Source organism: Misgurnus anguillicaudatus, chromosome 12 (genome assembly GCF_027580225.2).
Source record: "Misgurnus anguillicaudatus chromosome 12, ASM2758022v2, whole genome shotgun sequence".
In the NCBI taxonomy this organism is placed as follows: Eukaryota; Metazoa; Chordata; class Actinopteri; order Cypriniformes; family Cobitidae; genus Misgurnus; species Misgurnus anguillicaudatus.
This window is the reverse complement of record NC_073348.2, coordinates 26,337,953-26,351,877: the sequence shown is the minus strand read 5'-3', so window position 1 is coordinate 26,351,877 and position 13,925 is coordinate 26,337,953. Positions and strand designations below refer to the sequence as shown.

The 13,925-nt window shown below is 36.0% G+C and overlaps 2 protein-coding genes across 6 annotated transcripts in view; both read right to left on the bottom strand.

Annotated features, from left to right (window-relative positions):
- Positions 1-2,087, bottom strand: part of mtus2a (microtubule associated tumor suppressor candidate 2a) — a 92,306-nt gene extending 90,219 nt beyond the window's left edge. The window contains exon 1 of one of the 2 annotated variants that reach the window (XM_055208544.2): positions 1,865-2,087. The gene's annotated coding sequence lies outside the window, so the exon portion shown is untranslated. The remainder of the gene's footprint in view (positions 1-1,864) is intronic. The other variant, XM_055208545.2, reaches the window with a different exon arrangement.
- A 406-nt stretch (positions 2,088-2,493) lies between these two features.
- The window catches only part of slc7a1a (solute carrier family 7 member 1a), a 33,535-nt gene continuing 22,103 nt past the window's right edge, over positions 2,494-13,925 (bottom strand). For 3 of the 4 annotated variants that reach the window (XM_055208546.2, XM_055208548.2, XM_055208547.2), the window contains 7 exons: positions 12,486-12,708; positions 9,359-9,498; positions 6,973-7,075; positions 6,571-6,776; positions 6,328-6,479; positions 5,785-5,893; positions 2,494-5,414 (listed from right to left, as the gene is read on the bottom strand). In XM_055208546.2, coding sequence (XP_055064521.2) covers positions 5,224-5,414; positions 5,785-5,893; positions 6,328-6,479; positions 6,571-6,776; positions 6,973-7,075; positions 9,359-9,498; positions 12,486-12,708 — 1,124 coding nt within the window. In that variant the 3' untranslated portion in view covers positions 2,494-5,223. Of the gene's footprint in view, positions 5,415-5,784; positions 5,894-6,327; positions 6,480-6,570; positions 6,777-6,972; positions 7,076-8,928; positions 9,066-9,358; positions 9,499-12,485; positions 12,709-13,925 lie in introns of all 4 variants that reach the window. The other variant, XM_055208549.2, reaches the window with a different exon arrangement.

The window sequence follows — 13,925 nt, the reverse complement described above, 5'->3', positions numbered from 1 at the left end:
AATCCTAGGAAAGATAGCAAAGCACAGGAATCACACAATCCAGCAATATTTGATTCCAGCCTTCCTCACTCACTTTGCATGACAAAGGTCGCTGTGTTAAATAAATTAAAAGCAGGGAAGGAGCGAAATGGATGTGCAAAATTACGGGAAGATTGATCCAGACGAAAGATCAGAGGCCATGCGAGCGTCTCAGGGGGAAAAGGGGATGAGAGCTGCCGCAAGAAGATAGGAAAGAAACAGGGCACTTTACAACATATCTCTGCAGGAGAGCAGAGATTTAACACAGGTAAGTGTGAAAAATATGATGTTCTCCACAGGCAAAAATTTATCCAGCTTTGTGATCTGCATCCTGGGACAGAAGAAAGGAGTATTCCTGTGTTGGAATTGAATTGGTGATGACAACAGAGAGCCAAGCTCTGGAAGTCAGGTCAAGGTTGAAAGACGGTTGAGGGTTAGACACAAAATACATCAATGATAGCTGAGAAGTAATCGCCTCTTTAAATTCTCATAAGGAGACTTGAGTATCAAAGCGTAAATCCTATTGATTCACAACTGGATCACAAACCTGTACGGGGGCAACGTCTTTCTAAGCCTTATTGGCAATTAGAATCTCTTAAAAACACGTCCTTGGATATCTTTATCCATTTTAGCTCTCCTCCTAAACCATTTTAACACTTCTAGTCAGTTAGCAACCCCTTGAGAGACAATAGCATTATCGGTTATCTTCATTCCTGTAACTAAAACAGTAGAAAGCATGGGTTCGATTCCCAGGAAACATAGGAACTGATAAACTGTATACCCTAAATGTAGTTTAACTAGCTTTAGATAAAAGCGCCTGCCAAATGCATGAGTCAAAAATCAGTTGCATTGGTTTCTGTATTTGTGAAGGTGCTGACAATTGATCTGTTGAGCACTGAAGAAATAAGATAAAAATCTAAATAAAAAGATTTAATTATGCAAAAACATTTATTCCCATATCATTGCTTGGGATGTGTCTATCGTCAAGCTTGTTTCCAGGCTAAGTTAGTCAGTTCAAAGCTATGCCTGAGGCTCTCCTGATTCTGATATGTCCCATAGAGACTTTGATTCATAAAGAAAAGATTTATAGCTTTAGTGAAATGTTTACATCTTTATCTCATGAGCCAACTGAAAGGTACAAATATGTGTATGTGAATAAGTTTGGAGTAAGGATTTAGACTGTAGTGTTTAAATTTACAGAAAAAACATCAATATGACATCTATCTATCTATCTATCTATCTATCTATCTATCTATCTATCTATCTATCTATCTATCTATCTATCTATCTATCTATCTATCTATTAGTCTATCAGTCTGTCAGTCTATCACACAAGTGTTATTAGTAATTGACAGGTAGCCAACGGTTTTTCGAATCACAATTGTAATACTGTAATGTTTAAATACCCAGGACAACATAAAGAAATTGCTGGAATTAGCAAAAAAAATAAAAATAAAAGCAGAAGGAAATTGTAAGAAATAATGCATATATGGTGCATTTAAAACTACAGAAGTTGATTTTTTGGAAACCAAACATCAATAAACTGATGGCACAGTTTCAGAAATCCTTTCTAGCACACCTTTAAAGTACAATACAAATAAAATACAGTCAATGTAAATTCAAATAATTATTAAGAGTCATATGCAATTTTTAACAGTATATAGTTAGTATTGTTCCTCAATAAATTGTTTTTTTACATCAATATAGGGCTTTTGCAGAGCAAAATAACAGTAGATGCATTCACATTACATTACCGAATCATGGAGATATTTCATAACAATTCACTAAAGCTAATTCAGATCAAATTCTCAATAACTCTAAACTAACCAAGTTCATAAACACTTACTTGAAAGAAGCACAGACTGTCTCTTCCCTTACCCAACCCGGTCTCTCCCACAGCGGACCGACTGACTGAATGATCACGCTTCAGCACGCTGTTTTCAGTGCAGCATCTTTCTCCTGCCCACCTCTCTCTCTCTCCCTCTCTCATCCGGGATGGTACCGGGTGTGAAACACTCACCTTCAGCCTGTGATTTCCCCCTGCTGGCCGCTGAGATGAACTGCAATCAGATCCCAGACGCCTATTGTCATGGTAACAAAGAACAATAAACAACCACGACCACGACAACTCCGACGATGATACATAATATGAAGCGAATTATTAAGTATTATTTAAGTATACATGTTTGCTTAAAAGACATCTTTAAACTAGTGTGCTCCGACCAAAACATCGACAAAATTCGCATTTGGAAGATATAAAGCATTTAAAATGAACATCCTTTCACTTATTTCACCAATATGGATCAACGTTTTTATGACGTCATTCCGCACTTCATCAGATGCCAGGCCGTGAGGTAAACACATTTTTTTGGCTATTTTTTAAAGGGGAAGAGCTATTTAATATATCCCTTGGGTTATTAATTACACTATCACAATTAAAGTGAAGTAATGTGAAAATAAAACGCAGACAAAAAATACGTTTCCAAAATGAGTTATTTTTTATTTACAGCAACACATTAAAACAGTAGACAGTAATTTACAATGAAGACATACGGTACACGTTAAACGAGGACTAAATATAATGTACAACAAATGCACCACATTAAATGGTCCACAATAAGCACATGAAATGACAAAATCTATTGTCTAAGTCAAAGTAGGTTTGCAGTTACAGTTTCACATTATGTTAATTCTCATAGCTAACAGAGGCACATGCCTAAGTAATCTATAAGGTTAAATCACATACACTTTTACTTACAGTTTATTTTGTTCTCACAATTCATGTCATGTATTATATAGTTTTCTACCAACAATATGAAGTATAACATATAAGCATAATAAATTCAAATAAGAGCTTTTGTTACACCATCGCTATTATATTTCATTGCAAATGCATTATTCATTTACTGAATATTTATCTGCTCAATAACCATACACTGTAAAAACAATTTTTGTTTTAACAAGTTACCTGCTTGCCTTAATTTTGAGTTAATTCAACTTAAAAAATATTAGTTAACTCAAAAAAAGTAAAATTATCAACTAATATTTTTAAGTTGTATTAACCAGGTAACATTTTAAGTTAAACCAACAATTTTTTTGACAGTGAAACCCGCAGTACCTGCCATTAAAAGTATGGCTGCTTTGTGTAATTTAACTTTTAGTTTTCAATTTCAAAATGTTTTACCTTCTCAACACATAGATGCTGTAACATAATCACATGAATGACAACAAAACATATATTCAACTTAAATTCAGTGTAACCAAAACACAAACTAGGCCTCTGAACATACATTATTGCTTTCAGCATTGTCAAGAGTATCACTTGCTATTTACAAATCATTTACTCCATGGAATATAAACATAGAAGGCAGACAGAATGTTGGTTGTATAAGATCATATAAGGGATTGTCAGCATTGATCAATGTGCTGCTTCAGCAAATAGGGTAATATACATTTTTAAGTATATGGTCTCAAAAATTCACAACATACCTTTTATACTATATTATCCTGAGGTCTGAGGTAAATGGCATGTTTTTTGGCAATTTTGTGCATTAGGGGTCAAATGGCATACTTATTTGGTTAGCACAAATGTCAATTATGCTCCAGCGCAAACCAACTCGAATACAGAAAATGCTTTTGGCAGCTAGTGTGTCTAACAATTTAAATGAACTGTTTTTTTATCCATTTAACTGTTTTTTACCGAGCCCCTAAGGTGACATTGGAGCAAAAAAATCTAAAGTTTAGTTTCGCATGCCCACGCGAAACCCCCGCACGCGCAGGCGAAACCATCACGGACGCACATGAAAGCGAAAGTTTCACGTGTGCACGTAATAGTTCAACGTGGGCACGCGACAGCCTCACCTGAGCACACGAAACCAAACTTTATTTAATTTTTGCTCCATGTCCCCTTAGGGGCTCCGTAGTTTTTAACATATACTTATGCCAAATATCACAGTAGAAAGTTATAAATTGTCTGATTTATGTAAATCAGGGTTATACTCACCCAAGGTCTTACCTTTCTACTTAAGAGACTTTCTTATTAAAAGCATTGATTTATGCTGGACAACTTTTTGCAGTAGCAAGTATATTTGCATCCAAATAGTTTTAAAAATTTACTTAGTGTTAGTTAAGTAGACAAGTTCACCTGCATGCAAAAAATTTTTTTTATATTTTTTTTTCTTGCTTAGCATCTATGGTTAATATTGAAGTCCTACAATATTCAGAGCAGACAGAAAAACACTACATCCCTACATACATGACATATATATATATATATATATATATTACTTACAATTTTTTTTAACATGGTTTCACTACAAATAAAACCATGGTTACTAAAGTTCACCTATGGTTATGACAAATTATCTAGGCTTTTGTTACAGTAACCATACCATTTGTTACAGTACGGTAAATAGTAAATGGTTACTATTTATAATAAAAGTTAGAATCATACGGTTAACCATTGTTCATTTTCATAAGGGATATGCATGAAAAAAATTGTATTTCCAAAACACACCAATGTTAGCTACTCTCCACATCTTGTCTACATCTGCATCATTAAGCAACCAAAAAGTCTGCACAAAACACAGTAGCCAGCACTGTGACAACTAACTCTTGCAATTTCCCTGCCACACCACCAGGTGGTCCTACTCCCTAACAGTCTAGTCTGGGTGAACCGGTAAAACCTACGTATTCTGGATAAGGGCAGTTCAAACCAGTAGAAGTTTCCTATGGGGCCTTAAACACACACAACACAGTAATGAAGCAGAAAAGCCAAGCATGATTTGAAAACATTTTTTCTCTCTCTTCCTTTTCCTAAGGGTCCACATACATAAAACCCCTAAAGACAGATCAAACTTGTATCAAGAGGAAGAGTGACTCTGATTTTGCTTCTGTTGCAATATTAAGACGAAAGGCACAAGTTCAATCAGATACCAAAAGCGGCTACAACCTAAAACACTGTTTGATTTCATCATGATCATTATCTATAGCCACCCAATGAAAGGTCCTGTGCCTGTTTTGGTTACCTCAAATATGTGAAACAAAATCCTCGAGTGAAAATACTGAAAATGTTTTCAACCGTGCCCCCTAAAAGAGCCCCTCAGATTCCATAAGATGATTACATAATAACGGTCTGTTCTCATCAGAACCTCCTTGTGCTTTAATGTAAAGTTCTAGTAAATAACGTAACACTGTTTCACACTCTTAGAGCTCTCCATCCATATCCATCCTGGATTCGTGTCCATTACTAAGAAAAGCCTCCTTTTCTGGGGTCACAGAGTCCCTGCTTTGACTGGAGACGGGTTTGTACACATTAAGTTCCTCGTCGATACTGGAATGGGCCAGTGTGCCTTCATTACTGTGCCAGATTCCATAGCCAAAGTATATTACGAGACCTGAAGATAACAGAGGGATAATGACACAAATCATTAATTTCTCCCTGGAGCTCATTTCATAATTGTCAAATGTGACCCTGGACCACAAAACCAATCTTGTGTGTATCAGTGGTACAGCATTGCGTTAGCAGCGCAAAGGTCATGGGTTTGAACCCAGGGAACACACACACAAACTGATAAAAATGTAATGCACTGTAAGTCGCTTTAAATAAAAGCGTCTGTCAAATGTGTAAATTTACATTACATGCATAAGGCATACATTTTATTAGTGTCTATGATTCATGGTGATCGAACACATGACCTTCTACGCAGCTAATGCAATGCTCTCCCAGGTGAGCTATAGGGCCACTGTATGTACACTAGTATTTACCTATAGACATCCAGATGGCGAATCGTATCCAGGTGCCTCTATCTAGTTGCATCATCAGGTACACGTTCACAAACATGCTGACCACGGGTATAAAAGGCAGTAAAGGAACCTTAAATGGAATAAAGCAAAAAGCATTAATATCGGCAATGCAAATATGCATCTTCTCAATTTAATATGCTGCTTTGCTGCCACACATACAAACTCACTAGTGAACTATTTGCTCTAAAATAAATATTATGTTTTTTATTTAATTATATTATCAACTCATTGCATCGCATTTTAGGATTGGCCTTTAATAAGAAGGATACATGTGATGCTATCTTAAAATTCGGTAACTTAGGAACAAGTGTTATGTAGGCAGCTGATGGAAAAACTTTGACTTTCTGTGTTTAATCATTAATACGCAACATCAGATTCAGCCCCGTGGGTTTAAATTAAACAAACTATAAATAGTAAATCTACCTCTGAAATGATTGTTTTAATGGGTGCAATTACATCCTGGTACTTTGTTGGATGTGGAGTAACAAGCCCCTGGGGTCTTACCTTAAATGAGAGCTTGGTTTTACTCTGCGGTTGTCTCCAGATGATAAACGTGAGAATGAGACAGAGACCAAACAGCACACTGAGAGTGATGATATTCCACACTGCTGTTCCACCCAGAACCGCCAACATACTGAAAGTGAGGATCAGCACACCTGGGAAAGACTATTGAGTTAGTAATCTAAAAAAAAAAAAAAAAAAACACATCTAACCAGAGTCTTAGTGTGGGATGACATAATTTCATACCGAGCAGACTCGCACAGATATTAACCGCGAAGCCGGACAGGTTGGAGGGTTCGGTGATGTCAGGGAACAGCAGGGTTTTAAAGCTGAAACGTTCCTCTAAGCCGGGCAGAATTCCCAAGCTTGGTGTACTTATGGACTCTGTCATCTCCAGTTCTTCCTGTGTATTCGCTATGTGATACGTCTGACTGAAATGTTCAGGCTGATACCTATAAAATAAAAATATATGAGAGATGTGTTACATATTGTTACTTTGACATCTTATGCATTTGGCAAGTGCTTTAATCCAAAGTGAATTACATTCAAGGTATACATTTTATTTGTATGCGTGCTCCCTGGGGATCAAATCTATGCTATGGCCTTTGCAAGAGAGCTACAGAAACACTTATGACTTGAAATGCCAACCTGAGTACTAGAACGCAGGCAGCAACCAGCGTGTAGGCCAGAAGTGTTCCTATAGACATCAGATCGACCAGGTCCTTCAGATCAAACAGGAAAGCCATGATAGCTGCATGTGATCAAAACAAAGTATTTATAACTGCTTTACGGCCCGTAAGCCATTCGGACATTTACAATAACAATATTTATAAGAATAATAAGCCTTGTTCATAGAAGGAATACTATTTTAGGCCAGCGTAACATTTAATTCACAAGCTTATTTCCAGGTAAAGCAAATATAGCAAGTACATCAATGTTCCTTCATCCAAAATCTATTTGGGCCTTGTTTTCCTCTTTTAAATCGTGCATACATAACTGAATAATTTAGAATAAAATTATTTATAAATTATAATAAAAAATATGTAATTTTTATGTTTTCTTGAATTTTTTCAATATGCAATTTTTTTTATATTTTATTGTTTATTTCTGACAGTTCACACAAATCATGATAAATTTAGACACTTAAAGAACTGCATTGAAATAAAATTTAAATAATAATTAATATTAACTAATTATTAATTAATTAATTAATTACAGTTGTAGTAAAACTAGTATTATAATCAAACCATAATATATTAAGTAATGTTTTGCTCCCTGAGTTAAACAACAAACATTATAAATAACATTTAAAAGAATAATTGTGACCCTGGACCACAAAACCAGTCATAAGTCGCACAGGTATATTTGTAGCAATAGCCAAAAATACATTGTATATAGGTCAAAATTATCAATTTCTTTATTCCAAAAATAATTAAGATATAAGCAAATATCATGTTCCATGAAGATATTATGTACATTTCCTACCATAAATATATCATTAGCAATGTGTTAAAAGGTTAACTTTAAAGGTGGTTTTCACAATATTTATATTTTTTGCACCCTCTTTTTTTAGCTATTAAATGATATACAGTACTGTGCAAAAGTCTTAGGCCACCATGCCAGAATTAGATTTGCTGTTTTTGCAATGTTATAGTGATCGTATATAATTGTTTCACAGTCTCTTTATTAGAATACATCCAGAAGATACAGGAAATGTGTATGTAGTATTAAAAACTGTATAAAAATGTAAACTGATGTGTCAAGTTTTTAGGGTAAACTCGAGCAATAGCAGGAAACTGCAGGATCTCTTAAAATTAAATAAAATGTAATCCTAATTTCTAATTTTAAAGAAATTTGTCTTTTTACTTCATTCTGCTCAAAAACGCTCACGAGGTCACACTAAACACAGACGATGCCTAATGAAGACATTTAGTCCTGCAAATTTTATTTTTTAATATTTCCTGTATTTTCTGTTTGTATCTTAATAAAACAGATTAAAGTTGAAATATGGATGAACATTAAAACTTCTAAAACAACAAGTCTGGTTGTGGTGGCCTGGCCTAAGACTTTTCGCATAGTACTGTATAAATCTTAAAAATTGACCAGTTTTGTGGACCAGGGTTAAAATTTGTTTTTTAAAAAGTGTATGTTACAAGTACTTCAAGCTACATTCTGTATCATATCCTTGAAAAGTGCCAAAAACATGTGCAGTTAAATTCTCAAAAATGCATGAAACAGAAACGCATAAAATATTTGGAAACTAAAGTATAGACAGTGTAAATAAAGTCTTTCTTGTGATAACACTGACGTCATGGTCTCAAATGTCAATGTTGAACAATAAAGCAAAAAATTCCAACACAGCAAAGTGTGTCTTACACGTTTCTATTCCGAGAAACGACTGGGATCGTTATGAAAAGAAGAAAAACAAACTTTAGTCATTCCAATTACATGTAACTGCTCCATGTTTGTCTTATAAACAGTGAGTTTTAAAGCTCCGCCCTACAGATATGTACAGGCTGATGTTTCTAACAGCAACAAAGAAACCCACTACCATTCGAACCCTTCTTTCCACAATATTCAAGAAACCTCGGCCTCTTCTCTTACCCGACATGACCCCAGCGGATAGGGTGGACACGATGGGCGTCTTCCTCTCGCTCACCCGTGCCAGAAAAGAGAAGAGCAGACCGTCCCGGGACATGGCAAAGATTATACGTGGGAGGGGGAACATGGACCCCAAAAGACTAGTCATGGAATGATGGTTGCGCAATGCAACAAAGAAAGAAAGGAAATGAGCAAACAAGAACATAGATATAAACACATAAACCAGCTGGACAGTTGCCAGAGACTGTCTCGAAGGCAGAAAGGGGTGAATCCAATTCAGTTACGCAGAAATTGGTTAGGTAAAGCTGCAGAGGGCGGGTCGTGGTACCCGGCCTGCCACAGCTAGGTTCCGTGCGGCGAAAATGCATGCATACTCCGGCGAGGCGGACGCGCTGTATGTCAGTAAATTAGTAGCGTTAAGATTAATTCTCACCTGCGATAAAGCCTGCTGTTACAGTGGCAGGTAGAGGTGTTTTGGTTCTCTCGCTGATTCCAGCCATGTATTTGAAGAGCAGGCCATCGGCAGCCATTGCCCAGAGAACACGGGGCATGGGGAACATGGCGCCAAGCAAGCTGCCGCGAAAGGTGAGAAACAAACCATGCCATGCAAAAAACATAGAGACTGCATTCACACGCTGCAGTAATGTTAAAACAATAAGCTTGATAACATATATATCAATATAGATATAGAGCTATTATAGAGCTATTCAGAATGTAGTCCCACTAAAACCCCCAAAATTAGATTTTCTAAAATGGGTTTTTTAAATGGTGTTTGTGATTTATGAATAATTCAATTAAATTCACATTTATTTGTATAGCGCTTTTCACAATAGAGTGCCGAAGGGATGACGTATTTTTAAAGGCTGGTCCCCATCGCAAAAAAACTAGTGCTGGTCAAAGATTAATTGCGATGAATCGCATACAAAATAAAATGCATTTCTGCATAATATATGTGTCTGTGCTGTGTATAATAATTATGTATATTTAAACACAGACACATACTTATATAAATTTCAGAAATTTTTTATTTATATATCCATTTTTTTGTTTGTATACATAAAAAAAAAAAAAAATATATATATATATATATATATATATATATATATATATATATATATATATATATATATATATATATATATATATATGTAAATGTTTCTTAAATACATACATGAATGTGTGTGTGTGTGTATTTATATATACATACTGATAATTACACACAGCACACACTTATTTCTTATGCAAAAAATCACTTTTATTTTGTATTTTTTACGTTACGTTTTTGTAAAGTTACGTTTTGTCCAACAAGTTAATCTTCACAGATAAATAAACATTTTATAAATTTCAAAATATAAATGCGTTCCCTAAGGGGACATGGAGAATTTTTTTTAATAAAGTTTAGTTTTGCATGCACATGTGAAACTATCGCGTGCGCACGTGACACTGTCGGGTTTAGTTTTGCGAGCGAAGGTTTTATGTGTGCACGCGAAAGTTTCACGTGCACACGCGATAATTTCACGTGCGCACACAAAACTAAACTTAAAAAAAAATCTGCAAGTGAAGGTTTCGCGTGAGCACATGAAAGTTTAACGTGAGCACGCAAAAGTTTAACGTGAGCACGCAAAAGTTTAACGTGAGCACGCAAAAGTTGCACGTGAGCACGCAAACGTTTCATGTGAGCACATGAAACTAAACTTTAGTTTTTTTAACTCCAATGTATGTAAAAGCAAAGTTTTATGTGTGCACGTGAAAGTTTCACATGTGCACGCAAAAATAAACTTTTTAAAAAATTCTGCACGTGAAGTTTCGCTTGAGCACATGAAAGTTTAACGTGAGCACGCAAAAGTGTCATGTGAGCACGCAAACGTTTCACATGAGCACATGAAACTAAAACAAGATTTTTTTTTTAGTCCAATGTCACCTTAGGGTCTCGGTAAAAATCCAAATTTTGACTTCAAAATTCATCTGTGTGGACTAAAACCTGTGTCATAAACTTTAAAAACATTATTTTTGCGATAATGCAAAAGTCTTTGGAAAAATATATGGGCTTTTTGGGAACCAAAAATATGTCTGAATTAAACAAGGCCTGTGGTTAAATTCAAATGAAAATACTTTTCCATTTTAAAAACCCATTAGGATTCCCAGACCCTCATTTAATTATCTTTTCAGGCTATAGCCTTCATTTTAATTGACGTCATTTCTGAACAGCTCTATACGGTTAAAGGCGCCCACATACCACAAACAGTCCACTCCATTAACCAGAAGTTAGATCAGACCACCCAGGAGAAGAAGACAAGAAATACTATCTGATTTGCAAGAGCATAAGAATCAATATCTTGGTATTGCGAGCGAATGATTGTGAAATTTTGAATCAGACAGATTTCACAGATGATTTTTAAGGTGAAGGGTGTAATTTCTGCAGCAATTAACTTATCAATTGAAATGGCAAATATAATCAAGCAGTTTTTCCAAACACTTCTACCACCCCGTTTTCTCTTACACGTACTGCACAGAAAATGCTTTCATTAGCTGGTGTTACGCAACTTCTAGAAGTCAAAATGTACTTTTCAAATCCGCGTGGAATATTTGTGTTAGGTACCGAGTTGCTACAATGACTGATTCAAATGTGCACACACTACTTTAGTTCAAGACATTGCGAAATTCACTGTAATTCATGCGTCTTATAGATGCCTGGCTAATATGTAAGTCTAACTTATAAACAGCCTACTCCTGGTTGATGCGTATTAAACTGTGTTGGGAGAAAAAATGCATAAAGCATAAAAAGAAATGACACGCTTCACCTTTAAATAGATTACAGAAGAGACAAAAATAGACAAATGTTAAAACAGCTGGAAACCATGAATAAAAATGTCAATATATCTACTTCAGCTTTACAATTACAGACATTTTTATTAGTAACTTAGAAATTAAGTAGGCTGCAGAAGATTAGGATTTCACAGATCATGCAAAAAACAAAACTTGGTTATTGTTATTTTTCAGAAAACATTTCTTCATATTAAACAGATTTCAGGATCTACTACATATGCATTTTTATTCTGTTCATTGCTTCTTAATGACTTTTATGGTAAGATTTAAGTCCCATGGGGCCTTATTTCCACTCATGGCTTAAACTGAGAAACAAGATTCATAAGCACACAGCCCACCAAACTTCCCTTCATATTTTTAGCATGAGGCTCATATGAACAGATAAATATACACACACACACACCATCATGCAATCCTTCACAAGCACAGGTTCCAGTCCCAGATTTCAACCTGTCGACCTCCCTGGGGTTGTTCAGGTTCGGCAAAACCGAACGATCGAGTCAAAGTTAAATACCTAATGGTTGTATTATGAAAATGACTGTAAAGTCTTGTCAACTGTAACCAGGTGTGCGGGTAATTACATACAGTATGTTCATTTCAAGAACACTGGTAATATTTCATGTCAAGTATAATTTAACCCGCAGGGAAAGACGAGGAGTGGATTAATTCAGGACTGGATCGTAGCGCATGTTACAAAATAAGTGACAGCCCAGGCCTATCGGATTGGTGCCTACCTGGTGGAAAGGGCACATAGAGAGCCGACCGCCACGGCGTAAGTGGCTCCCTCCCAGCCGACGTACTTGAAGGCCGCAGGAAGGGGGCTGTTTTTATCAAGCATGTAATATGGCATCATCATGGTGAGGGCGGCGGACACACCAAAATACGCCACAAAACAGATGAGAAGGGAAGAGACGATCCCGATAGGAATGGCGCGCTGGGGGTTCTTTACCTCCTCACCTGTGATAGGGAAAACATGGTTACTTATTTGTATTGAATGAATTGGGAAGTAAGCAAAGGAATGCGACAAAACCTGGATGCGAACCTGCATCTTCTATGTGAGCATTAAAGGGATAGTTCACCCCAAAAATGAAAATTGTTTTATCATTTACTCACTCTCGTGATGTTACAAACCCGTATCAATTTCGTTGTTCTGATGAACCCGAAGCAAGATATTTTGAGGAATGTTTGTAACCAAACCGTTCATGGACTAAATTGACTTTCATAGTAGGAAAAAGAATAATATGGAAGTAAATGGGGTCTACGAATGGATTTGTTACAAACATTTCTTAAAATATCTTCCCATCAGAACAAAGAAATTTATACAGGTTTGTAACAACATGAGAGTGAGAAAAAGATGAAAGAATTTAAATTTCTTGGGTCAACTATCCCTTTTAAGGGACATTCCACCTTTTTTGAAAATATGCTCATTTTCCAGCTCCCCTAGAGTTAAAGATTTGATTTTTATCATTTTGGAATCTATTCAGCTGATCTTCGGGTCTGGCGCTAGCACTTTTAGCATAGCTTAGCATAATCCATTGAATCTGATTAGACCATTAGCATCGCGCTAAAAAATAACCAAAAAGTTTCGATGTTTTTCCTATTTAAAACTAGACTCTTCATCGTGCACTAAGACCAACGGAAAATTAAAAGTTGCGATTTTCTAGGCAGATATGGTTAGGACTATACTCTCAAACTGGTGTAATAATCAAGGACTTTGCTGATGTAACATGACTGCAGCCAGCGTAGTGATATTACGCACTGCCCGAAAATAGTCCCCTGCTATTGAAAGTAACCAAGGGGAGTATTTTCAGGCAGTGCGTAATATACTACGGCTGCTGCAGCCATGTTACATCAGCAAAGTACTTGATTATTACCCCAGAATGAGAGTATAGTTCATAGCCATATCTGCCTAGAAAATCCCAACTTTTAATTTTCCGTCGGTCTTAGTACATGATGTAACTACAGAAGAGTCAAGTTTTAAATTAGGAAAAATATCGAATGCTAATGCTCTAATCAGATTCAATGGATTGTGCCAAGCTATGCTAAAAGGGCTAACGCCAGACCAGCTGAATGGATTCCAAAACGGTAAGAATCAAATGTTTAACTCTAGGGGAGATGGAAAATGAGCATATTTAAAAAAAGGTGGAGTGTTCCTTTAAGGCTCAATATGTAAG